At 38.6% G+C, this 26,028-nt stretch overlaps 2 protein-coding genes across 2 annotated transcripts in view; both read left to right on the forward strand.

The window, feature by feature from the left end:
- The first annotated feature begins 161 nt into the window (after positions 1-161).
- Positions 162-22,494, forward strand: ppp1r14ab (protein phosphatase 1, regulatory (inhibitor) subunit 14Ab). Its single transcript, XM_052107480.1, has 4 exons — positions 162-390; positions 17,562-17,642; positions 20,548-20,580; positions 21,641-22,494. Exons 1-4 carry the CDS (start codon positions 193-195, stop codon positions 21,773-21,775), a joined length of 447 nt encoding a protein of 148 aa, XP_051963440.1. The 5' UTR covers positions 162-192; the 3' UTR covers positions 21,776-22,494.
- A 2,913-nt stretch (positions 22,495-25,407) lies between these two features.
- LOC127630184 (tumor necrosis factor alpha-induced protein 2-like) overlaps positions 25,408-26,028 on the forward strand; it is a 73,052-nt gene continuing 72,431 nt past the window's right edge. The window contains exon 1 of the mRNA XM_052107658.1: positions 25,408-25,518. The gene's annotated coding sequence lies outside the window, so the exon portion shown is untranslated. The remainder of the gene's footprint in view (positions 25,519-26,028) is intronic.

A 26,028-nucleotide genomic window follows, 5' to 3' on the forward strand; every position in this document is an offset into this window, starting at 1 on the left:
TTTTTTTCGGGTACACAAATATAAAATGGTTATTTTGGGGATTAGTTGAACCTAGCAAGACAGCAATCTCGCAGCACTAGGACCCTGTGGCAGAGCGCAATCTATTGCACTCTGGAGGTGTCAGCACGCCCTCGTGCCAGACTCTTGATCAATTATTTGTATTCAAATGTGCATTTGACGGTCAGTCTGAAGATGGCTGCAAATCGGGTGGGGAGACGTTATAACAATAAAGTCCACTCACCGAACCGAGGTGCCGGCAGGGAAGCTGGACTGAGCGTGCAGAAGAGACAAGCGCGTGTCACCGTAAAATATAACAGAATGGAACTTCAGAGGCGCTTAGATGTGGAAAAGTGGATAGATACTGGACTTGACGAGCTGTATTTGGGAAGGGTGAGTCCTCTTGTAGCTAAGAATAATATTAGGCATCTGAAAAATTATGTGATTATTTGAAGATCATACTAAGATCTTCCAGCACCAAACGACGTTGCTGAAAAATGAGCTCGTGTGGAAGTAGTGTAATGATTCAATAATCGTATCGGTATCTAATAGTGCAAGTCTTTTGTCAAAGTGGGACCTAGTTTTAAATCACCATATCCACGTGCACATATTAAAGCCGTGCCTCAAATATTAAGCAGGTGTCACATGAATCCAGAATGGAGTGTAAATTGCTTTGCTGATTACATTTAAAGCTATGCAAAATGTGATTTATTTTTTCATGTTATGAATCATTACATTGCACAATCAAGTTTCAAAATATTTTTTGATTGCTCAAACATCAAGGGCGTGAACCTTTCATGCGGTGGTCCTGACTCACAGAGGATACATGTGGTGAAACTTTTGCAGTGCTAAATTATCTTCTTATGTTACCATAATTGAAATATGTTGGTGTAATTTTGGAGATTGTATTTTTGTGTATGTTATGTTGATGCAATCACAGATTCCAAAAGATTTGCTTGAAAAGCCATCAATAACTAATTTGATATTAAGTATTTATCAAGCATTCTCATCTCCAAAGCTTCAGATAAGACCACAGAATTAAATGCTAAAAAAAAAGGGGGAGAGAGTGTGATTTAGCTGTTGATAAAACACAGCTGATGTACTGTAACTTAAAGCTCAAAATGCTTTCTCTGTTCTCCTGAGAGTCTTGAAAAAACAAAACATGGTTGAGACAAAAACATGTCTGATAAGGGGGGCCTGGGTAGCTCAGCAAGTAAAGACGATGTCTACCACACCTGGAGTTGCATGTTCGAATGTGTCTTCTTTTGACATCAAAACATAAACAGAATGCATACAACACAATGGATAAGCTGTAGGGATGTCGGTAAAGGCATTTACATGCAGCACAACATCGGGGTAGAGAGCAAAAATCTACCCATGTAGATTGGTTTACACTCTTTACACTAACTTTATTAGTAACATTAGGGTTCGTGTGCTGAGTGACTTCAGTCAGGCTTACTAAGCAACCAATTGGCCTGGTTGCTAGGGTGGATAGAGTCACATTGGGTTAACCTCCTCGCGGTCTCTGTAGTGTGGTTCTCACTCTCGATGGTGTGCGTGGTGAGTTGTATGTGGATGCCGCGGAGTTTAGCATGAGCCTCAGATGCGGTGGCAACTGAGATTCGTCCTCCACCACCTGGATTGAGGGAAGTCACTACGCCACCACAAGGACTTGGAGCGCATTGGGAATTGAGCAATTGGGGAGAAAAAAAAACATGTCTGATATGCAGAAATGCTGACAAATTTTATATGGTTAGTTGGTATTCCTGTGTCTTGTAATATTTTAGGGCCCAGTTCTGGTAACTGAAGCAGTTGAGCAACATGAGCAACATGGCAAAGATCAGGGAGCTGATCGTAAATGCTAAAAGATGTGGCTTGTTGGTGCACCTGCTGCCTTACATGAAGAGGTCCCTGGACCCTTTGGGATGCCAACAGGTGCCTGAATAACAGTAAATACTCTCTGTCATTGCGCTTGATTGGGCTTTGGGATGGTGAATATGAGGAAGGAGATGGTTTGACTCTGACACGCACATGAGCCTACATAGCATGTTGCCATGATAAACACAGTTATGAAATTATGTAATCAATGAGTGATATGGTTTTGCACCCATAAAACATTAAAAACAGACAAGAGGTAGCTTCTGATATTCAGTCAGTTCAAAAACATTCAGTCAATTTGAATGTCATTGTCAGTTAAACTTTTCCAAACACCATCTGAAAGTGATGGTCCAATAAAACCTAAATATAGGGTTTGTTTTTCTATCACAGTGGGGACTTTCCATTTAGGTCTATTATTTTTATACTCCACTAATGTTTTTTTTTTTTAGTTTGACACCATAACCATACCCTTAAAGCCAACCCTCACAAACCTTTTTTGCATTTTTATATTTTCATTAGTACATTATTTAGTATGTTTTCAAGTCATTTTCCTTATAGAGACCCAACAAAGTAGGTGATTTCAGGTTGTTCCCTAAAATGTGCACGTTTACATGCTCAATCTTAAACCATTAATGCTTAAGTCGACAACATGTGTGGTCATGAAACACCTTAATCAGCATTTCTTTCTTTCATAAATAGTCTAAATAAATCAACATATTTATGCGATTATCTAATCAGCCAATCGTGTGGCAGCAGTGTAGTGTATAACATCATGTAGGTTTTTTCAGGCCGATGCCGATCTTTTGAAATCCGGGTCGGCAGATGGCCGATTAATGCAGCCGATTTATTTTGGCCGATATTTGGCCGATATGTGCTTGTTTTTAACCTCTTATTTGAACCTTTTATTTGAAAGATAAAATGTAACACAAATAATTACTTAAGATAGACAACATTTCTCAACAAATACACTTATTGAACACTTGACCAATCTGCACTTGTACACTTAAAATTAAAAATGTATAATGTAAAAACATATTGTATAAATAATGTATAACAAATATATTAAATAAACAAAGCAGGTGTTACGAACTGCTCCGAGACACGAAGGTTGAGATCCAAATGCAGCTTTAATTAAGGGGCAATCCAGACACGTAATCCAATATTCAGAGCATCCAAGAGAAGCACAGGCATAACTAGGGATGGGTATCGTTAAGGTTTTAATGGTATTACTATCTTACCGATACTGCTTATCGATCCGGTACTTTAACGGTATTCTTAACGGTTCTTTTTGTTTTTATATATATATATATTAAACAAAGATAAACGTTACATAGGCACAGTGATTTAATTTCAGGAAGGTCTACTAACATTACTGTTCAGGTGTGGTCTAAAAAGAAATCTAATAAAGTAATCAATTGTAAAATAACACTGCATAGTTTATCATAGATTAATGCTTATTAATGCAGAAGTTATTCATTCAAGAGCTGTAAGTGATTTTCTCTTTGCCTTTTGTTGTTTGATTCGCAGTAATGGCTCAATCGTCACATGTTTAATAGACAGCTTCCCCTTTAAGACCGAGTTCAGATCTAATAGGCTCCTGATGCAGCATATTTTCTCCCAACTATTTCCATAACTACGTCCATTTAAGAAATAAACTGTGTTTAAGTGAATCTCCAAGCCGGTCGTTTTGACATATTTTTGTGTATATTTGATCGTTTAGACGCGCACATGAAACCCAAAGTAGCCTATAGTTTGCTTGTCTCTTTGCGGTGTGTTTCGGAGTGCGCGCCGCCTTGGGAACGGTATCTCTTGCGCTCTTTTTATTATTAAACCCGTCCCGCAATTTAGCAACAGTAGCTAGACTGCATTTTACAACAATCACCGATCGTGCTGATTCTGATGTTAAGTTTGAGTTTTAGCGAGAAATGTCAGTGCACCGCTGTGAAGGGAAGGAAGTTGTGCTAGACAGAATGCGACTTATGTATAAATATTCTTTTTATAATCTTTGGAAGGCGAAATCTAAAATAAAATCAGACTAATAATCACAGATCTAAACCAGGCTATGTCTGAATGTTTAGTTCTGTCACTCATTAAGCAGGGCTCGTGTTGGGCTCGTTTTGTGCTCGCTGTGGCACCGCGTGAGCGAGTTCTCTCTCTCTCTCTGACTGCAAATAGCTAAATTGCATCACAGACAAATGGTTCCATATTATTATTATACATAGAAATGGCTGGCGAGATAAAATAACTTTCTCTTTATAGCAATAAAGAATGTATTTTCTTAATTTCTCCAGTACCGACAGCAGAACCGATAACGTCCGAGCTTACCAAAGCCAGTCCTTCAATAGCCTATAGTGCGTTGGTATCTTTTTTATTACTTATTTCTCTGCATTGAGTGACAACCCTCTCAAATATAAGACACACAAACAGAACAAATAAAAGTCTCAGATTCACTGTCTGTAATTGCATAATTCTTGCTTACTTATTGTGACATGATAGCAACCCTTCTGCTGTGATAATGTAACTTCAACTACGCTATCAATATCCAAAGTAGCCGAATGTCATGTCAATTATCGCGTTTGTCACGTTTTTTCTTGAAGTTGGCAGTAACATATCAAAAGTTTTTAATTAAATCTAAAGAAGTTATACAAATTTAACCCTTACTGTTTTCTCCAAGGAACTTATCTCCTTCCTTAGGCACTAGATGAGGTCTGCTCACTCTGCTGGAAAATGACTCTAGGGGCAGTGTGCGTCGAACACGTGTTCCACAACAACACTAGGCTGCCCACAGATGCGCCTGCCTAATAATCGGCTTGATATGCGTGGATATTGGCCGATGTCAATTATGTAAAAAATGCAAAAAAATCGGCCGATTAATCGGTCAGCCTCTAATCAGGAGCTTCTGTTAATGTTCACATCAACCATCAGAATGGGGGAAAAAAATTGATTTCTGTGATTTGGACCGTGGCATGATTGTTGGTGCCAGATTTGAGTATATCTTTGATTTGAGTATATCTTTGCTGAACTCCTGGGATTTTCATGCCCAACAGTCTCTAGAGTTTACTCAGAATGTTGCCAAAAACATCCAGTGAGCTGCAATTCTGCGGACAGAAACGCTTTGTTGATAAGAGGTCAATGGAGAATGGCAAGACTGGTTTGAGCTGACAGAAAGGCTACAGTAACTCGAATAACCACTCTGTACAACTGTAGTGAGCAGAATATCATCTCAGGATGCACAACACTTTGAACCTTGAGGCGGATGGGCTACAATAGCATGTTGTATGTTGTACTTTATAAATGGTCCTAATAAAGTTCTCAGTGAGTGTAAATCAATCAACACGGGTAGATTTTTGCTCTGTACCCCGATGTTGTGTTGCATGTAAATGCCTTTACCAACATCCCTACCGCTTATCCAATGTGTACAAGTGTTTTGTGCATGACTGTTTATGTCAGAAGGAGAGAATATTCCATCATTTAAAGTCTCATCTAAACACAGTTTTCTTGTGTTGTGAGATTTTTTTTTTTTAATACGATGATGATAGGTATTTATCAAATCACTTTGTCACACTACCATGTACACAAGTGCAACAGTAGGTGAAAGTCTTGTGTGCAGTTCTGAGCAACATGGCAGTCATGACAGTGACGAGACATATACCAATTACAATAAACGACATATTTACACAACACAATTTACATATCAAATGTACACATACTTACACAACACAATAATAATATACAATGTACAGTAAACAATACACACAATATAGAATACACATAAAATAAAGAGTATATAATATATATATATATATATATATATATATATATATATATATATATATATATATATATATATACAGTAGATGTATTGTGGAGAATATATTTGACAGTCCAGTGTGAGATAATAAGATTAATAAAATGCAGTGCTGATTATTGATCGTGAGAGATTAAGTGTTCAAAAGTCTGATTGCTTGGGGGAAGAAGCTGTCATGTAGTCGGCTGGTGCGGGTCCTGATTCTGCGATACCGCCTGCCTGATAGCAGTGAGAGCATCCCATGACTCGGGTGGCTGGAGTCTCTGATGATCCTCCAAGCTTTTTTCACACACCGCCTGTTATATATGTGCTGGAGGGAGGGAAGCTCACCTCTGATGATGTGTCTGGCAGTTCGTACCACCCCTTGCAGGCCTTTGCGTTTGTGGGCGATGCTATTGCCGTACCAGGCGGTGATGCAGCCAGTCAGGATGCTCTCTACAGTGCTGGTGTAGAACCGTTTGAGGATGTGGTGGCTCATTCTAAACTTCCTCAGCTGTCTCAGGAAGAAGAGGCGCTGGTGAGCCTTATTCATAACGGCTTCAGTGTGGATGGACCATGTGAGTTCCTCAGTAATGTGGACACCGAGGAACTTGAAACTGCTGACTCTCTCCACCGGTGCTCCATTAATGGTGATGGGGATGTGTTCTCTGTCTTTCTTCCTGAAGTCCACTACAAGCTCCTTGGTCTTACTGACATTGAGGGAGAGGTTGTGCTCCTGACACCAGCGTGTCAGAGTGCGGACCTCCTCTCTGTTGGCTGTTTCATCATTGTCAGTGATCAGACCTACCGCCGTCGTATCATTAGCAAACTTAATGATGGCATGTGTGTATAGGGAATACAGGAGTGGGTTGAGGGTCAGTGATGAGATGTTGCTGCCCATTCTAACCACCTGACGTCTGCCTGACAGGAAGTCCAGGATCCAGCTGCACAGCGAGCTGTTTAAGCCCAGAGCCCGGAGTTTCTCATCAAGCTTTGAGGGCACTATGGTGTTGAATGCTGAGCTGAAGTCTACAAACAGCAACAAGCAACAAGACGCCAGTCATTTAGGGATGTGATTTTAGCTGGCTTCGGTACAGGCACAATGGTTGACGTTCTGAAGCATGTAGGGACTACAGACAGGGATAGGGACAGGTTGAAAATATCCGTAAAACACCAGCCAGTTGGTTGGAGCACGCTCTGACGCGGCCCGGAATGCCGTCTGGACCCGCGGCTTTACGGATGTTCACCCGTCGGAAGGATCTGTTTACATCCGCAACAGAGATGGAGAGTAAACCATCCTCTGTAGCCGGCCGCGAGTGCTCTCTCCACGAGGGCGGTGTTGTTGTCCTCGGAACTAGCATAAAATGTATTAAGCTCATCCGGGAGAGAGGCAGCGGTGTTCACGGCAGAGTTTTTATTCCCTTTGTAGTCCGTGATGATGTTAATTCCCTGTCACTCGGTGGTGTTGTTTATGTGTATAACTGGCTTGTTTATGCTCCTCCACGTTCCCAGAATTAAAAGCGGAGGTCCGCACGAACATCGCCGTTAACCCATGGTTTCTGCTTGGGGTAGATCCGTAATGTTTTGGTTGGCACAACGTCCTCTATGCACTTCCTGATGAAACACGTTACGCTCTCAGCGTAAGCCTCGACGTCGTCATCAGAGGCGGACCAGAAACATCTCCCAGTCCGCGTGATCAAAACAGTCTTGTAGCATAGAGTCTGATTGGTCCGACCAGCACTGGATCGTTCTGAGTGTGGGTGCTTTCTGTTTCAGTTTCTGCCTGTAAGTGGTCTGATTTGCCAAATGGTGGGCGGGGGAGGGATTTGTAGCCATCCCGGAAAGGAGAATAGCAATGGTCCAAAACCCGGTCCCCTCGTGTGTTTAAGCTGATGCGTTGGTAGTATTTTGGTGCGATTGTTTTAAAATTGGCTTTGTTAAAGTCCCCGGTAACAATGAACGCGGCCTCAGGGTGCGCGGTTTCCTGCTCACTTATGCGCCCATACAGTTCCTTGAGTGCTCGGTCTGTGTCGGCTTGTGGGGGGATGTACACAGCTGTGATAATGACTGCTGTGAATTCCCTCTGTAGCCAGCATGGTTGACACAGAAGCATGAGATATTCCAGATCAGGAGAGCAGAAGACTTGATAAAATGTACGTTCCTCTGATCACATCTTGATTTGTTGATCATAAAACATACACCACCACCTCTGCTTTTACCTGAGAGGTCTTTCGCTCTGTCTGCTCAGTGCACTGAGAAACCTGCTGGTTCGATGGGCGAGTCTGGAATCTCCGCAGACATCCAGGTTTCCGTAAGGCAGATAACGCAGCAATCCCTCATTTCTCGTTGGAAAGAGATCTGCGCTCTCAGCTCGCAGAGTTTGTTGTTCAGAGACTGAAGATTTGCCAGTAGTATACTGGGTAGTGGGGGTCGATTTGCGTGACGTCTTACTCTGATGAGAACGCCGGCTCTTTCCCCTTTTCCTTCTGCGTTTCCGCGGCCGGGCAGCCCAGACAAAGGGCTCCGCTGGTGTGTTTGTAAACAGAGGGTCGGCATTGAGGAATTTGAAGTCCGTATTTCGGTGTGTAATTGTAGAACCAATGTCCAAAAGTGTTTGTCTGTCATATACAATAAGGCAGAAAACATCCAAGACTAAAAAAACTGTAAACAAACAAACAGTGTTGTGTCGGAGCTTGCAACGCAGCAGCCATACTCTGCGCCATCTTGTGTCCGATGACTCGGTGTATTGCTGTGCATTGGTAAGCACTGATTAAATAAAACAGACCTCAAGACTGGCAATAATCAAAAGGCTGATTCTGTCTGATCATTGGAGGGGTGATACAGATCTAAGTTTGGTTCTGCATCTGCACATTATGGTGAAGCAAACTTAAGAAGATGCCCATAAATGATCAACAACACTGAAATATTTGTTGTCTAGTCCCGGGAAACACTCGTATCATGGCAAAATATCACATACAGCAATCTATTCTAATCTTTATGATGTGATCTTGGTGCTAAAAAGAAATAACCCTCTCTGAGGCTGTAATCGGACCCCCACCCCCCCACCCCCTTCATTTCCTGCCAGTAGCAGTCCTGACAACGGCATGCTCTTAACACTACTTGTCCTGGGATTGATTGATGGTATATTTGTCTCATGGGGTGTTTCTTATGAGGGAGGGGATGGGGCTGTGGAAATGAAGCCCCCATATGTCACTGCATCACACAAAGAAAACACTCCTGCAACTGTCCTCCACCCCATCCCACCAAACAACTTCCCGCTACCTATTGGTCTGCACACAGGACATCACATGCCCTATTAAACAGGACCATTAGTCCTCTGCTATTAGCCCACAGCTGTATCAAAGCTGAATCAAAAGCCCAGATTAGAGCCCCTTTGTGGTCTGCTGAAAGTCTGTATGTAGTCCAGGGGTGAGCTCATCTTTAATTCCATTCCTAGCATCACACATTATATAATCCTCTAGTCACAAAACTTTGTGTTAGTGATGTGACTTATCCGATATGTAAACAAAAAAAATTAGCTGCAAGATATTAGTTCTGCTCTAAAATGTTGTCTCTCTGCCTAGTGCCTAAATAGGTAGCTGCCTTCTAACCGAAATGGAACCATATAAGTGACTTATATGGAACACTCTACATAGACGGCGCACGTGACAAAAATCGCACTCCTGACACCAATGCACTGGAGACTCGCAATTAATTTCAGTAGAGTTTGTCATTAGCATGTTGCTAATCTAAATTTGTTGTACTTTAATAAGCATAAAAAACATAGTACACAAAAATATTTGATCATTCCTACTTTACATTATTGATGGAAATTTAAGTTGATTTATTATCAGCAATTGTCAGGTTTTGTCCACCATCTTGGTTTTTACTTTTTTTACTGAGCTTGCCATTAGTCTAGAAGGGAACCTCTTGACTGGGGAAAGTCTCCCGATAGTCAAATGCAACATTCATACTCTGTTTGTGTTTATTCAGAATGTCACAAAAACACGACATCTACCTAGTCTCAGCCTCAGACAGCAAGCCCAAGGACAACCCACGTCTGGTGCATATAACAAACCACTTTCTCAATCAAATTAACACAAATCTGGTTGGCTGGTTCGATGAATCTTCCGTGAGAGGACGCACAAAGGACGTTTTATCAGTCTGCCTGTTCACAAGTTTCTGCGTTGTTACAATGAGCGAACTTAACCCGAACCCTAACCTTATTTGCAGCAAATATTACTCAAGATTTACCCAGAAAGATGGTTCCCTTCTAGACACAACCCTCATTGTAATGCGTTCTTGGATTGCCTCTTCATAGAGTTGAAGTTTTACATACACCTTAGCCAAATACCTGTAAACTCAGTTTTTCACAAGTCCTGACATTTAATCGTAGAAAACATTGCCTGTCTTAGGTCAGTTAGGATCACTAATTTATGTGAAATGTCAGAATGATATTTTTCATCACATTCTCAGTGGGACAGAAGTTTACATAAACTTTGTTAGTAGTATTGCCTTTAGATAGTATAACTTGGGTCAAACATTTTGGGTAGCCTTCCACAAGCTTCTTACAATAAGTTGCTGAAATTTTGGCCCATGTTTCCAGACAAAACGGGTGTAACGGTGTCAGGTTTGTAGGCCTCCTTGCTTGCACATGCTTTTTTTAGTTCTGCCCACAAATTTTCATTTAGATTGAGGTCAAGGCCTTGATGACCACTCCAATACCTTGACTTTGTTGTCCTTAGGCCATTTTGCCACAACTTTGGAGGTATGCTTGGGGACACTGTTCATTTGGAGGACCCATTTGTGACCAAGCTTTAACTTCGTGGCTGATGTCTTGAGATGCTGCATCAATATATATTTTTTATGAAGTGCACCGGTCTCTCATGCAGCATAGCACTCCCACAACATGATGCTGCCACCCACATGCTTCACGGTTGGGATGGTGTTCTTTGTCGTGCAAGCCTAGTATTTTTACTATTTGAATAAATAATGCAGAACGAATATTCAACGGCTGGTGCACATTCCTAGTTTGAAGGTAGGCCTTAAGTCATCCTCAGGTACACAACCAATTGACTTCAATTAGCCAGTTAGCCTATCAGAAGCTAATTGTCTAAGAGCTTGACATTTTCTGGAATTTTCCAAGCTGCTTTAAGGCACACTTAATGTAGTGAATGTAAACTTCTGACCCCCTGGAATTGTGATATAGCCAATTAAAACTGAAACAATCTGTCTGTAAACAATTTTTGGAAAAATTACTTGTGTTGTGCATAAAGTAGATGTCCTAAATGACTTGTCAAAACTATAGTTTGCTAATATTAAATCTGTGGAGTGGTTAAAAAAGTAGTTTTAATGACTTCAACCTAAGTGCATGTATACTTCTAACTTCAACTGTAAATGATACATGCGATGCTGCCTTAATGTATTTTAGGAGACAACATAATTATGTTGCCTACCTTTTGAAACAGCCATTGTCAGGAGTGTATCTATGATGCCTTAACATGCTGCCCCCGTAGGCAGCTCACTTTAGTGTTGCAGAAATTACATACTTCAGCTTTAAATTGGCTCAGTTTGCAAATCATCACTACATTGTGCATTGAGAGTATTCTCTGAAACCCTCCTCCCTAGAATCACTTGTCTAAATCGGCTACATGAAGATTGTATTTATGTCTAATTGTGCAGCAGCATGTCATACATGCTTGACTCATTATGTCTGTGTATCTTCTAGCAGTAGCAATCTCCATACTTACTCTGCAGATGAAGTCCACCAAGACCAATATGTCCCAATAACATGCTAAATCCTTCTAAAAGTTGTCAGGACTGCACTCATGATTTCTGTAGTTTTTTTTGTCAACTAAAATTACTTGGATTCTTTTTTTTTTCCTGTCAATGCTTTCTCAGCGGAACACAAAACACTTTAAACAACTGAACCTGTTGAAGAGACTGTTACTCTATCCCTCACAGCCTTGTTATCAAAAATAAAAGATGGCGCTACTGAAAATGAGATAAATAGATAAATATTTAAGTCCTTTTTTACTACAAGTTCTCCTCCCTGCCCAGTAGATGGCGATATGCAAAAATAATGCAAATTGCCAAAAACGAAGAAGAATGTGAAAGTTAAAATTAATGTTGGGATTTATATTAAAAAAGGACTTAAATATTGATCTGTTTCTCACCCACACCTATCATAGCACTTCTGAAGATCGGGATTAAACCACTCTGGACTACTGGATGTTTTTTCTGCCTTTGTGCTTTCTGGAGCTTCAAAGTTCTGGCCACCATTCACTTGCATTATATGGACTTTGAGAGCTGAGATATTCTTCTAAAATCTTTTATTTGTGTTCAGCAGAAGAAAGATTGGGAATAGCATGAGGGTGAGTAAATGATGAGAGAATTTTCATTTTTGGATGAACTATCCCTTTAAATTAATAATTGCAGTCCAGGATGTTTGGGTGTTAATACGTTGTTATGATTTGTCACCACTTTTAAAACGCATCTTCTAAGCTGTCTGCTACACCTTATGGATGTTCATGGATGTTGTCCTGAACAGCAAAATTATTAGAGGGCTTATATAAGCATTGAAAGGGCAAGGGAGTTTCAGGCTAGGAAGTTTACAAACAATATTACTTTTCAAAGATGAGTTTTTGTTTCTAATATTATCACCTAGTAGGTCACAATAGGCTTACACTAAATAATTTATAAAAATTACAACAATAAAAAAAGTTTCTTGTGTTGTATTTATTTCAAGTAAATGTTAAGAAGGCCAGCAAAGCAACAAAATTTAATTAGGAAGACACATATGTGCACACATTCCTCCATGAGAGATTATCCATAGCACTTAAGATCGATGAATGGATAATTATAATAATAAGCAGCATGTACCTGTAATTCTTCATTCTAAAGTGTGTCCCATTGTGAAAGGGTTTGAATGTAGATCTAAATTTGTTTTGTGTTGCTTGTATGTGCAAAAGTCATGCTAGGGTGTTCAGGATGGTTGCAAATGCATTGCTAGGTGGTTGCTTATGGGTCCAAATCAAAAGACCAGTTTTTAATGTCTATTTCTTCTAAAATAAATGGTACACCTCTCATCAGCAATCTGTGCAATATTGGGTATCATTCATGTCTGTAGCACATGGTGTGGGACCAGTTGCACCCAAGTATTGCCTTTTACGTATGAGCAATAGTAAATGTGATGCATACCGTTCAGGTGTTTAAAATGGACTTGGCACAGACAGGAACATTTTATAGAATGTGTAAATTAATTATTTTATATATATATATAATTTTTTTGTTTTATTTTTTTGTTTTGTTTGCTTTATAAACTATATTCATGTTGTATGTCTCTGATCTACCCACATAAATATAACTTGCTCAAAGACACACGGAAGATGGGCATTTGAATCAGGTGTTCTGCTATTTTTAAGGAGTGGAAACTATGAATATGAAGAAAACAGACCATCTCAAAGAAAACAGGGTGAAAAATTATCTTGCCCAGTAGCCACTGGCCTGGTAATAATAGGGACTGAACACAGCCATGGGGGATCTGCTGATGCTAAACCAGTTGGAGTGATTCACTACCAAGCACTCATGCTAACAAAAGGTGAAAGAGTCCAATTCCCACTATTTAGTACATCCTCGTGATGGCGCGGTTACTCCCCTCAATCCGGGTGGCGGAGGACAAGCCTCAGTTGCCTCCACTTCTGAGACAGTCAGTTCGCGCATCTTATCACCTGGCTCATCGGGCATGACACCGCGGAGACTCCGCATGTGGAGGCTCATGCTACTCTCCGCGATCCATTTAGTTGCTTATGAGACCTAGCTGGAGTCACTCCGCATGCCCTGGATGCGAACTCGCGACTCCAGGTGTGGTAGTCCGCATCAATATTCACTGAGCTAATGTCCAACAAAAATATGGTGAAAAGCTAGAATCTTCAGATTTAGATGAACAAGATCATGTGTATGCGGTTGAGACGGGATGTGTTCTTGAGTCAATCTGCACTGTTTAAATGTTACATTTATTTTTCTATGAAATTTGTGTGTTAGACGAATGTCTATGACCATTGTGACGCATCTTGCTGTTTTTTCAGCATCTCATGCCATGTTTTTAACAATTTCTCAAGTTAAAAAAAGTTCAACGGTTCTTTTTACCATTGCAATGAATCTAGATTTTATTTTACCGCATATATACTGAAATCAACCCCAAACTTCTGAATTAATGATAAGTGGCATATTACGCAAGCAACATATTTTTACATAAGTAACATTTGACCTGGAAAACAGAGCTCAAACAAGGCCAAACATTCAACAACACTTTCAGCTTCAGCCAATGGAGGCAGTACTTGGCACAGACCATTTTCAGCAGCAAAATATTTAACCTACTGTTGCTGAATTCACAGTGAAATCAGTGTGAAAATGTGTCCTTTGTGAAGGGCCGCTATGTTCTCCTTTTCATTATTGATAAATTGTTAACAAATGTTATGAAGAAGTAATGTCAATGACAATAATTAGTACTCTCGAGTACACTGATTTTCTTGTGATTTGCTTTACATTTTGTGGTTAAGTACAGTGTCGATAACTTAAAAACTTTTTGACAGGTTGCTCAGTATGACCAGTGTGTGAGGGGGCATGTTTGTTTCACACCATTTCAGTGGCATTTGGAGTTAAAAGAAAGGTCACTGGTGCCCCGGTGGTGTTTAGTTTCAGAATTTTGAAAGTACACCCACGCCAACCTTGTTGCCTTTGGTTCTCCAAAACCATGTCAGGAAACACTTTGGTTTGCATGACCAGCATTTACCTGTTGTGGGTGTAGGACTACACTGATGGTAATTTGGAACTAAAACTGGTAAAATGTTGTAACATATTGTAATTGTGGAATTACTTAGTGATAAGTTTAGAATAAAAACCAACACATTCTATTACTCGGGTCTTGTAATCGCTGATTTGATAGTCTAATTTATGGACTTTCTTTTTAACAGATTCCTGAATCTTTTCCAAATTCCAGATACGGTTTCTCAAGCAAACCACAGCATATTTGCTCAAGACCAGTAAGCACAGAGGTTATCAAGGGTCCAAATTAATTATTGCCAGATCAGGTCTATTTGGTAGGAAAATATGATGACTTCTGTTGTGCCTTCATTTCGCAAGAGGCTATTTTGTCTCACTGGTGGGTGTTTTTTAAGCTGGTTTGGCTTCTGTGAATGATTTACTAGAGAATTCCTTTCAAATTGAGGTAACTCAAGGAATCTTGCCACAATAGAAAGTGATGTGAAGCTCAAATTATTTTCCAAACACGGAGGTGCACAGCACAAATATCGTGTTGCATTTCTGCAGGTACACCATTTTCCAATACAAGACAATTGTATTTCCAGTGCGTTATAAAGATTTTTATGTCAGTGCTATTGATTTATCTTGCCAGCCAGGCAGAAGGCCATTAATAAGATATATGTACCTAATGTTCGGACAGCTGGTCTTTAGTGCAAAATAAACCAAGACATGGTTATCAGGATCCTGATCTTATCTGTTCTGAGTTGCAAGATGCCACCGATCAGCAATTCCAATTTGCCATTTATATTAAAAGAGCGCGAGACTATCAGAATTGATTATTCCAGAGAACTGTTTAATAGTGTGTGTGTGTGTGTGTGTGTGTGTGTGTGTGTGTGTGTGTGTATATATGTATATATTATTATAATGCACTGGGAGTAATATCCTACAATGCAAGTAACATGGCACGGAGTATCAACATAAATACACCTACAGATAGTTCAAACTGCATATTCAAGTAGGGAAGGGAGGGACTAGTCTACCCCAACACAATAGATTAGTGTTTAGTGACAGCTGCCTGGCCTAGATTGACAGCTGCTGAGTAGAGCAGGAGACAATGCTTTATTTATTTTTTTAGCTCTTTAAGATCTAAAGGCTGTCTGTGTGGAATTGCATCCTATGCCACCCTCTGATTTCATGACTTTCTCATTTAGTATGACTTGTAACCTTAAGAGACAGATTAGCAAGAGATTCATTGATTTCTGTGGTTGGCAGTCAAGCAAGAATAATAACAGTTCAAATTAATGCACAGATTAAATGTGAGTTTTTGAAGGTTAGATAACCATCTGAGAAAAAGAAATCACGGTTAACCGGTTTTACAATTATATTCACATTTTCTTATTCAAAAGCACTGATGCAAAAATGCATATTGTATAACAACTGTCTAAACATCTAGGTGGACATATTTCTGGGGGATATTTGGATGCTAAGGGAAGCCCTATAATGTGAAAACTGATAAATACACACAATGGAGAGACTCCAATCTTGGGCAAAACACTGCTTATGCACATCCCGAGCTCAGTGAATTGTAAATGGAGTGCTTCAAATGTGCGTAATATTTAGTTCACGGAATTAAACTTTCTTCTGCATCAGTTTATTAAAGCAATTCATTGACTCCAAATAATGTCCACAACACCTTACAAATAAGCATTTGGACTATGCATAATAATGGAAACATTGCTTACAGCAGGCAGTTTAAAGTCCGATCATGACTAAAATCTATATTTATTGTTGAATGCAGTGAATTTGTACAGAAGCAATGCTTTAAAATAATGAGGACGATTTTAGACGCAACTTTTCAATGTTTACTTGCTGATAGTAACTAAATGCAATGCACCACATACTGTTAGCACACTTAAACATTAGAAAAAGTGTTATCTTTAATTCATCATTTTAAAATCAGAACAGCTAAAAATATTAAACTTACTAGCTTGTTGTTGGAGTATCCTGTCCCATTTGTCGATTGTGTGTCTTTCTAGGACTTGTCTGCATAATATACATCTGTCGTCTTCAGTCAGTCATTTAAAAGCTGCCAAACAGCTGATTTAAGTTGCTTTTTTTAATGTCTTTAAGTCTGCGACACCTGGCCATTAAAGCACCACGTGGCCATCGTCTGTAACCATTGCAACAGCTCCAGTACCCACACAGACATGAGAGTTTTCCCATTTAGGTTTACAAAATCTTACGAAATATTATTTTATATTATATATTTATTTTTTATATTTTTTGCCATGTGAAAATAAAGCATTTCATGTTTTTTTAATTAACCGTGATATTTTTACTTGCTTTAAATGCTAAAACTGTGTAATCCCATCATCCCGAATTCATTCCATTTATTTATTTATTTATTTATTTATATATATATATATATATATATATATATATATATATATATATATATATATATATATATATATATATATATATATATATATATATATATATATACATATACATTTCACATTACATTTGCCAATTGGTTGCTTAGGAAGCATAACTGGTGTCGCTCAGCACACCCTGGATTTGAACTCCAGTTGCGACTCCAGTGGTGGTAGTGAACTGATAATTGCAAAGATTCATACTTGTGAATGAAAATCCACCTCAACATTATCTATAAAAGGATTTTTTAAAAGTCCTCATCCAGTAATAATAAATGACTGAGTTCACACATCCTGGCCAGCATTGAGAATAGTAACCGGTACCATGTGACACCTCCGTCTAGTTGGGCGATACCAACTCGTACAACGGAGAGGGGGACTTCGTTTTTTTTGTCTCTATGACAGACTCCCATCCATGCAGTTTCAAGTTATCTGAATCAAATTTATTTTCAGTATTGATAAAAAAATATATAAACAAAGACAGATGCATGATTGAGGGGGACAAATTATCCCTTCACAGCATTGGGAGGACGTGTGCCCCCCCGTCTCCCCCAATTCTACGCCAGTGGAAATGATGGATTAGATGTCTCACCGACAGATGTAAGGTAGTGAACGTGATGTGAAAAGAGTGCACCACGGAAATAAAAAGGACAGCTCTGTGATGTTTTTTGAGTGAGTGTGACTCTGCTTCTCTCTCACAGGAAGAGGAGATGCCTGAGGAAGTGAACATTGATGAGCTACTGGATCTAAAGAGTGATGAAGAGCGGACACAGAAGCTTAAGGTATTGCTCTTTCAAACCGCACTGTTTCTAATGACATCCTACTGTTAAAACCAGCATTGCTGGTCACTAGTATAATTTTGTGTGTTGTCTGGTTTCCCATGCATCAGACTCCTAAACAAGCTTAACCAGCAAGATTTCCATAGTTAACAAGCTTCAGAAAGACTGTCGGTTAACCAGTTTCTCCTGCTAGGTTTGCTTAGAAACAGCACGGTTATGCTGGTCCACCACCTAGACCAGTATTAACCATCCTTAGGGCCTTTTTATTTTTTGTCCAAATTCCATTTTATTTATTTTTTCCCATTTTATTTTCACTAAATTCTGGGTTTTAATGTTTAATTAAATTTTATCATTTAAAAAAAACTGTCTAATCAAATTATTTTATAGAATTGTTATCAAATGAAAACAGAACAATTACATTTCAACATAGCATTGCATTATTTTTTATTGCATGAAGAGCATCTAGACTAATCCTTAGGCTCACACAATCAAAGTTTTTATTTTTTTATTGTTATTATTGGTCAAATACAGTGCTGCACAGTAGAGCATCACTGTAATCATAAAAAGCAGTGATACAACTAGCTTGAGATATTACTTAAATATAATGTAATTATTATTGATATTATTAATAAGTATTACTATTATTATTACTAGTACTGCATTGAATATTGCATTTTACTATACAGAAGTGATATATTTCTGTCACATTTAAGTTCACAAGTCTAGTTAAATTTTGGCATTTTAGCAGAAAAACTGATTTTTCTTCTCACCTCCAAAAAAACAGTTCGCTATATGGACAAATGGTTATGATTTAATATACAGTGGGTACGGAAAGTATTCAGACCCCCTTAAATTTTTCACTCTTTGTTATATTGCAGCCATTTGCTAAAATCATTTAAGTTCATTTTTTTTTCCTCATTATTGTACACACAGCACCCCATATTGACAGAAAACACAGAATTGTTGACATTTTTGCACATTTATTAAAAAAGAAAAACTGAAATATCACATGGTCCTAAGTATTCAGACCCTTTGCTGTGACACTCATATATTTAACACAGGTGCTGTCCATTTCTTCTGATCATCCTTGAGATGGTTCTACACCTTCAATTGAGTCCAGCTGTGTTTGATTATACTGATTGGACTTGATTAGGAAAGCCACACACCTGTCTATATAAGACCTTACAGCTCACAGTGCATGTCAGAGCAAATGAGAATCATGAGGTCAAAGGAACTGCCTGAAGAGCTCAGAGACAGAATTGTGGCAAGGCACAGATCTGGCCAAGGTTACAAAAAAGTTTCTGCTGCCCTTAAGGTTCATAAGAGCACAGTGGCCTCCATAATCCTTAAATGGAAGACGTTTGGGACGACCAGAACCCTTCCTAGAGCTGGCCGTCCGGCCAAACTGAGCTATCGGGGAGAAGAGCCTTGGTGAGAGAGGTAAAGAAGAACCCAAAGATCACTGTGGCTGAGCTCCAGAGATGCAGTTGGGAGATGGGAGAAAGTTGTAGTAAGTCAACCATCACTGCAGCCATCCACCAGTCGGGGCTTTATGGCAGAGTGGCCCGACGGAAGCCTCTCAAAGCCCGCATAGAGTTTGCAAAAAAACACCTGAAGGACTCCAAGATGGTGATAAATAAGATTCTCTGGTCTGATGAGACCAAGATAGAACTTTTTGGCCTTCATTCTAAGCGGTATGTGTGGAGAAAACCAGGCACTGCTCATCACCTGTCCAATACAGTCTCAACAGTGAAGCATGGTGGTGGCAGCATCATGCTGTGGGGGTGTTTTTCAGCTGCAGGGACAGGACGACTGGTTGCAATCGAGGGAAAGATGAATGCGGCCAAGTACAGGGATATCCTGGACGAAAACCTTCTCCAGAGTGCTCTGGACCTCAGACTGGGCCGAAGGTTCACCTTCCAACAAGACAATGACCCTAAGCACACCGCTAAAATAACGATGGAGTGGCTTCACAACAACTCCGTGACTGTTCTTGAATGGCCCAGCCAGAGCCCTGACTTAAACCCAAATCCAGATGTGAAAACTTGTTGCATCTTTCCCAAAAAGACTCATGGCTGTATTAGATCAAAAGGGTGCTTCTACTAAATACTGAACAAGGGTCTGAATACTTAGGACCATGTGATATTTCAGTTTTTCTTTTTTAATAAATGTGCAAAAATGTCAACAATTCTGTGTTTTTCTGTCAGTATGGGGTGCTGTGTGTACAATAATGAGGAAAAAAAAATGAACTTAAATTATTTTAGCAAATGGCTGCAATATAACAAAGAGTGAAAAATTTAAGGGGGTCTGAATACTTTCCGTACCCACTGTGTATTTTATTTATATATATATATATATATATATATATATATATATATATATATATATATATATATATATATATATATATATATATAAATAAATATTAGTCTGCATGTGCTATGTCCTTCACAGTGAATAAAGTGCACTGCTTTGTCATTAATATACACACAGCGCGCACGTGATGTTAATAATGCGGTTGGTGTATAAGCAGCATCTTCTCACATTCACTTACTGTTGAAGCGCGCAGCTCATGCAGAGTTGCAGACTGTATATTTGTTTAATTAAATCTCAGCCTTTTGTGGTTTAATCATCACCCTAGGACATGTCATTATGATTTTAATGTGATTCATTTTACATTTTATACATACATTTCATCCCAAATATGTAAAATTCTGTGACATTCTGTGTTTTATTGTTAATTTCATTTTTATGACTGGATTACTTGATTCCATCCTTGTTTTCCGCAATGACGAAATCATAGGGCCCTACATACTGTATTAGCATGGGAATTCATGGTGGTCTAAGCTGGTCCTTTCAGGAGGGAATAGATCCCGGTAACACACGCTTCCTCTTCTTTTTCTTACAGGACATTCTTAATACCTGTGGTAACAACAAAGAAGTAAGTCAGCATACCTGTTTTTCTGTACCTTTTTTCTCTCACACACTAGGAAATAAATAAATAAAGCCTGTCATTTCAAACAATGCTGCACTGTCCTTTTTTTACACTTGGTCAACCTTTAACAAAACAACCCCTACTGTGTTCATGTTTACTATAAACAGAGTGATTCACTGACACACTGCGTGGAAAAAAAAGTGACTGAGTGTGTTGACGAATTGTCAAAACTGTCCCTTTATCAAAACATGCTTTTATATGCATTGGGGAGAATACACAGAAAGGTTCCCTTCCTGTACAAATACAATGTGAGTTGTACCATCAGGTCTGTTACTAGGATGCAATCTTTGTGGGGGGATTTTTGACCTTTAGGCTGGTCAATAGGTTCTCTTTTAATTTGGCCGGTGGAGTCCCCCTTGGTCATTTCACCATCCGACTGGGGGGAGTCACAAGGAAAATCTAGTGGGGCAGTTCACTGGCCATGCACCATTAAAATGTTATCAAATACAACAAGTCACATTTCCTCTTTATGATTCTTCAACTGTGACATCTTCCTCTACTGACCCCTGTTGTCGAAGTTGGAGATGTCAATAGTGAGTCAGTTTCAGGTTTTAATAAGGTTGATTAGTTGCATTGTTTTCAATGAGCACTATTCCAAATTTCCAATATGGTGATAATTTTTCAAATGCATCAACCATTTGTAGAAATGCTGGAATAAAGTTGTCTTAAACTGGGTTGCACTTTTTCTGGAAGAATTTAGTCGTAAGCAGTTGGGCTTGTTTTTCATTTTAATGGTTTCATTAACCGTCAAACAAAGCTCAGATTTTAACCAAAGAAATTCTAGAATGACCTGGACAAATGAAAATATTCAGTTACTTTAAAATCTTAAGAGATCATAAGCCAAAGAGGTCTATAATACGTGGAGAGAGCTACATTATGCGTTAGCATTCCCATTATTTCCTGAGTTTCCTTTTTGTTGTGATTGCATTATGCCTAAAATGGTCACATTCCTCTGTCTTTCATTAAGTTTTAAGTCTGGTGGTCTGCTTTTCCTCATTTTTATAAGGTCTTCATCACAGAGTTGGTGAATAAACTTCATGGCCTCCAGAAACAAGAGGATCTCCACAACAATGGGATCGAACATCCCCAGCTTCACATCTTCCCTGACCGCCAGGTATCCTCTGACAATGAGAGACTCTGAGCACCCTCCCAAATAAACACACACATTACTGATGGCTGGTCAGTCTCCTATAACAAACATCTGGACAACATCAGCACATGTGTACAAAAAGGGACCTATTGCAGCCGGGTTGTAAAGAAACAAAAAAATAAAATAAAAACCCTATAATTTATGTAGCAGCCATGCATACATGTAAGCACAGAGTAAAATACAGATACAGACTGTTTGTGTGACTCTTGGTATTTGACTAAAAATGCCAGACCACTTCATTGACATGTTATAAGGAATCATCCATATTTAAATTTGTGTTAGTATGGAAGAATGACACACTGTGAAAAGTGAATATGTGCTATGTGAATATTTGTTAACTTAAGGAGCTATTTCTACCTGATCTTACCTTAAAAAAAAAGTCTGTCATTGGTGTAACCCAATTTATTAATTTAGAAGTTACCACATGAAGTACATTTTTAGGTTTAGGTTTAAGTGTCAAAGCATTTTTACAGTGCTTGCTATCCCTTTTTAGCAGTTATTTTTCCTTAGAAGTGTCAAACCACGAGGATTGACTTTTATGAAGAAGAATCTGTTGATTGTTAGATTAGAACGACTGAGATACAGATTTAACACTTCCGGGCCAAAGATTGTTGTCACTACTTTTTAGATTTCAAACCAGTTTTAATAATTCCCTGTTGTGTTATTTATATCTGTAGTTAGATTTTGTTGAATTCTTGAATGTCAGTAATGCCCCCAAACCATGAGGTATTGTTCATATTTTTTGCTGCTACTGTGTTAACTGCTGAAGTTCAATTGACCAACAGTTAGACAGTTGGTCAAAATATTTATATTTGATGAAAAGTATAAATTAAGGAATTGCCAAGCTTTTATCTTTCAGTTCTTTATATTTGGTTTGTATAATTCACTATTAAATTGAGTGCCAACAAAGTATCTTGAGTTTTTTTTTTTTTTTTCTCTCTCTCTTTCTAGTTTGCAGTTCCAGATTTAAGACCCACATTACAATACCAAAAAATACAAATAAAATAGATACTAAAATGTATTATATTTAGTCCTCACAGAACTAGTTAATTTTAAAGGCTGGACATAAAACTATATATAATTTTTATTTTTTCCCCCAATTAAAATGTTTATTCCTTGCATACAAATGAACAAAATTGGTTATGACATGGATATATAGCATAATTATTATTATTTTTAAATCTTTTTTTTTTTTATCCCTTTGGGTCCTCCCATACATTTTTGACTGCTTCTATTTTGATTTATTTTTTCAAATAGAATATAAGCATTCAAGCTAAGGGACACAGGAATAAATTATACTGTATAAATGATCAATGTCCATTTAATCTTTCACAAATAAAATGGTCAATCTACTGTATGTCTGCACTTAATTAGTATGAATAATTTGTGCATGTAAGTCCTTTGTGTGCATAAATGGAAATAGATTTGTTTTTGGTGCAGCTTGATGCTCCCTTTTTACAATCACACAAAATCCCATTAGAATAATGATGGACCTGTAACTATGGTTACAGGTAAAATACCAGTTATACCAGTAGTTACAAAACTACTTAAAACTACTCATTTAATACTAAGAGTATCTCAGCTCTGTGGGTCCATACAATGCAAGTGAATGGTGCTGAGGCATTTAAAGATCCAAAAAGCAGATGAAGTCAGCATAAACATAATCCATACGATTCCAGTGGTTTAATTAATGTCTTCAGAAGCGATCCAGTTGGTTTTGGGTGAGAAAAGACCAAAATATAACTTATTTTTCACCATAAATCTTGACATTAGCAGTATCCTTGTCTATCGTTGTTTCGAGCTCAATTACATTTCCTGGGGTGTCATCTAACGCTCTGGGCATGCGTCAAGCTCTAGGAAGTATATTCAAGTTTTAAATCATGATCATGCATAAGAGACCGCAATGGCAAGATGCACAGTGAAAAAGGAGTTATATTTGGTCTATTCTCATTAATTATACCACTGGAGTCTGATGGATCATGTTTATGCTGACTTTATCTCCTTTTTTGGAGCTTCAAAAGGCTGATCACCATTCACTTAAAGTGTATGGACCTCCAGAGCTGAAATATTCTTCTAAAAATCTTAATTTGTGTTCAGCAGTAGAAAGAAAGTCATACACATATGGGGTGGCATGAGAGTGAGTAAATGATTTTTGGGTAAACTATCCCTATCAATGCTTCAGACGTTTAACTATTTATTATGTCAAAAAATCTGTAACGACTTTGATGTCAACAAAACAGCAAAACTGGAAAATGTACTTCAATGATTGATCAATTTTTTTCCCCTCTAAATGCACATTCCTTTTGGATCTTGGAAGAATCTTTAGTGCAACCTTCTAAAAAAGACAGCAGAGGGCAGCAAAGCATTTGTCCATTTCAAGAGTCCATTTTATCATTTTTTTATTTGTTACAAAAGTTTATTGTGATTGATGATTGAATGTGTTTCACTTTATAAGGCAGATTTGTAAGTTAGAGCAAAGACATTTTCCCCACATTGTACATAACTGCATTTGTGATTGATTGCGTTTGACCTTCTATTAAAAGTTCGAATTCTCGAAAGATTCTGAGATTGACTGAAATTCAGCAGTATAAACAAGCAGGCAACCAATCAATCAACAATACTGCTTGCTGAAAGATGGAAAACATGAATGACGGGCCTAGGCTCTGCGCCAGCGCTGTAAGAGAGTAAGTAGAATGTAAATGTTTGTAAATGTATGTAAAACACCAGCTGTATCAGAGACAAGGGAACAAAGCCAAAGCCTGTCAGCAAAGTGAAAAAATAAAGAAAATGAAACACTAAAGTAAAAAGTGAAACGATTATTTAGACTAAACAAAACATTGTTTTAGTTCTCAAATTCTTTGAAGCAGCAGAGCCATGCTTGTTCCTATGATGAAAACAATATAAATAGCACTCGTTATCATTTTTGGTCATCAAAGCCCTGCGTCTATTGATCTATGGGGTCTAATACAATGCTGTGTCTCGCTGTAAGAAAACAAACTACCCCACGCAGAGGCAGTGCAGGTGCACTCATTGACCGGGGCACACCAACCCGGCAAGTGTGCCCTGCTTATTTCAACCCTGTGTTTCTGTTACAGTGGGAAAACACCTTCAGATGTGCAAGGCTTGTGATGAGGATTAGGGTCAACAAACACTCGGACAATAGCAGAAAGAAGACTCCTACACATTCTGCAACTCTGCACCCATTCAGATCCACTTCCCTCACGCCACACACCAGTGAAAACTGTGCTGACCATGCATAGCACAGTACGTATGGAATAGGGTGCCATCTTAAAAAGATAAGTCAATAAATAAATAAATAAAACATATGACAGTACACTACAAGGGGAACACCATTTAATGTATTCTATCCACGCCCTCTTGAGTAATTAGTGGAGTCATAGTGCCCATGATCCCAAAATTAAGCCTAAAAGGTGGTGGGGGAAGCTTTGAGCTGGTGGAAAGGAAAGGGGATGGCCGGCTTCCTGAGGAAAAAGCATCGTCTTTTGCGCTCCAAAACAGCTCAGGAAGTGACCATAGTTGGCCCCAGGGATCAGACGTGAGCTCATGTGGAAGAGAGCATATGTATGGTTAGTTACTCCTTGTTTTAGACACAGTACTCATTGAAAGGTGAACTCACTAATAGCCATACAGTTACAGTACAAAACCTCTGGGACACTGGGATGTCCCTACTCTGAGACTTTTAGGGATTTACCATCAGTTAACCGCTAAGTAAGGTAAGAGGAAGTATTTTTCTGGTCTTTCAGTCTTTTGATCAGCTCAGAATATTCTGATCTGAACAGGAGGGTTTCCATAATAGTATATTCCATAAATGTTTCAAATGTCATGGCAAAAGGTTTTCCACATGTGTTGTTTCTCTTGGGTAAAGCAGGTTACTGATGAGGCTGAGTAGATGCTGTGTAGGTCTCAAGCACAGCAAAGATATACTTTAATGCTGAGCATTCTTAACTGCTCATATATTTAGCAGAAATTATTAACTCATCACCCTAGTAAAACTAAACTGTAAAACTAAAGCTGGTTTACCCACTATTATTGGTTGTGCAAAATGAGTAAGTGTTAGATGTGCATCTACAAGTGTTTGGTCTGACATTTATGATGACGAACATTTGTTGACTTCACATGTCATATGTATTAATTCTTATCAAATCACTTTTAATGTAATCTTTCCTGATATATCATCCATTTTGTTCATTTGGACTACTGTATGGTCAAGCAATGGGATGGGA

Source organism: Xyrauchen texanus, chromosome 36 (genome assembly GCF_025860055.1).
Source record: "Xyrauchen texanus isolate HMW12.3.18 chromosome 36, RBS_HiC_50CHRs, whole genome shotgun sequence".
NCBI lineage: Eukaryota > Metazoa > Chordata > Actinopteri > Cypriniformes > Catostomidae > Xyrauchen > Xyrauchen texanus.

What these genes read in the sequence shown, in the direction of transcription:
- ppp1r14ab (XM_052107480.1), top strand. Translation starts at nt 193, where the DNA reads ATGGCTGCAAATCGGGTGGGGAGACGTTATAACAATAAAGTCCACTCA. An exon ending in ACGAGCTGTATTTGGGAAGG is followed by an intron (nt 391 to 17,561) that starts GTGAGTCCTCTT and finishes TCTCTCTCACAG; the next exon opens with GAAGAGGAGATGCCTGAGGA. An exon ending in CCTGTGGTAACAACAAAGAA is followed by an intron (nt 20,581 to 21,640) that starts GTAAGTCAGCAT and finishes CATTTTTATAAG; the next exon opens with GTCTTCATCACAGAGTTGGT.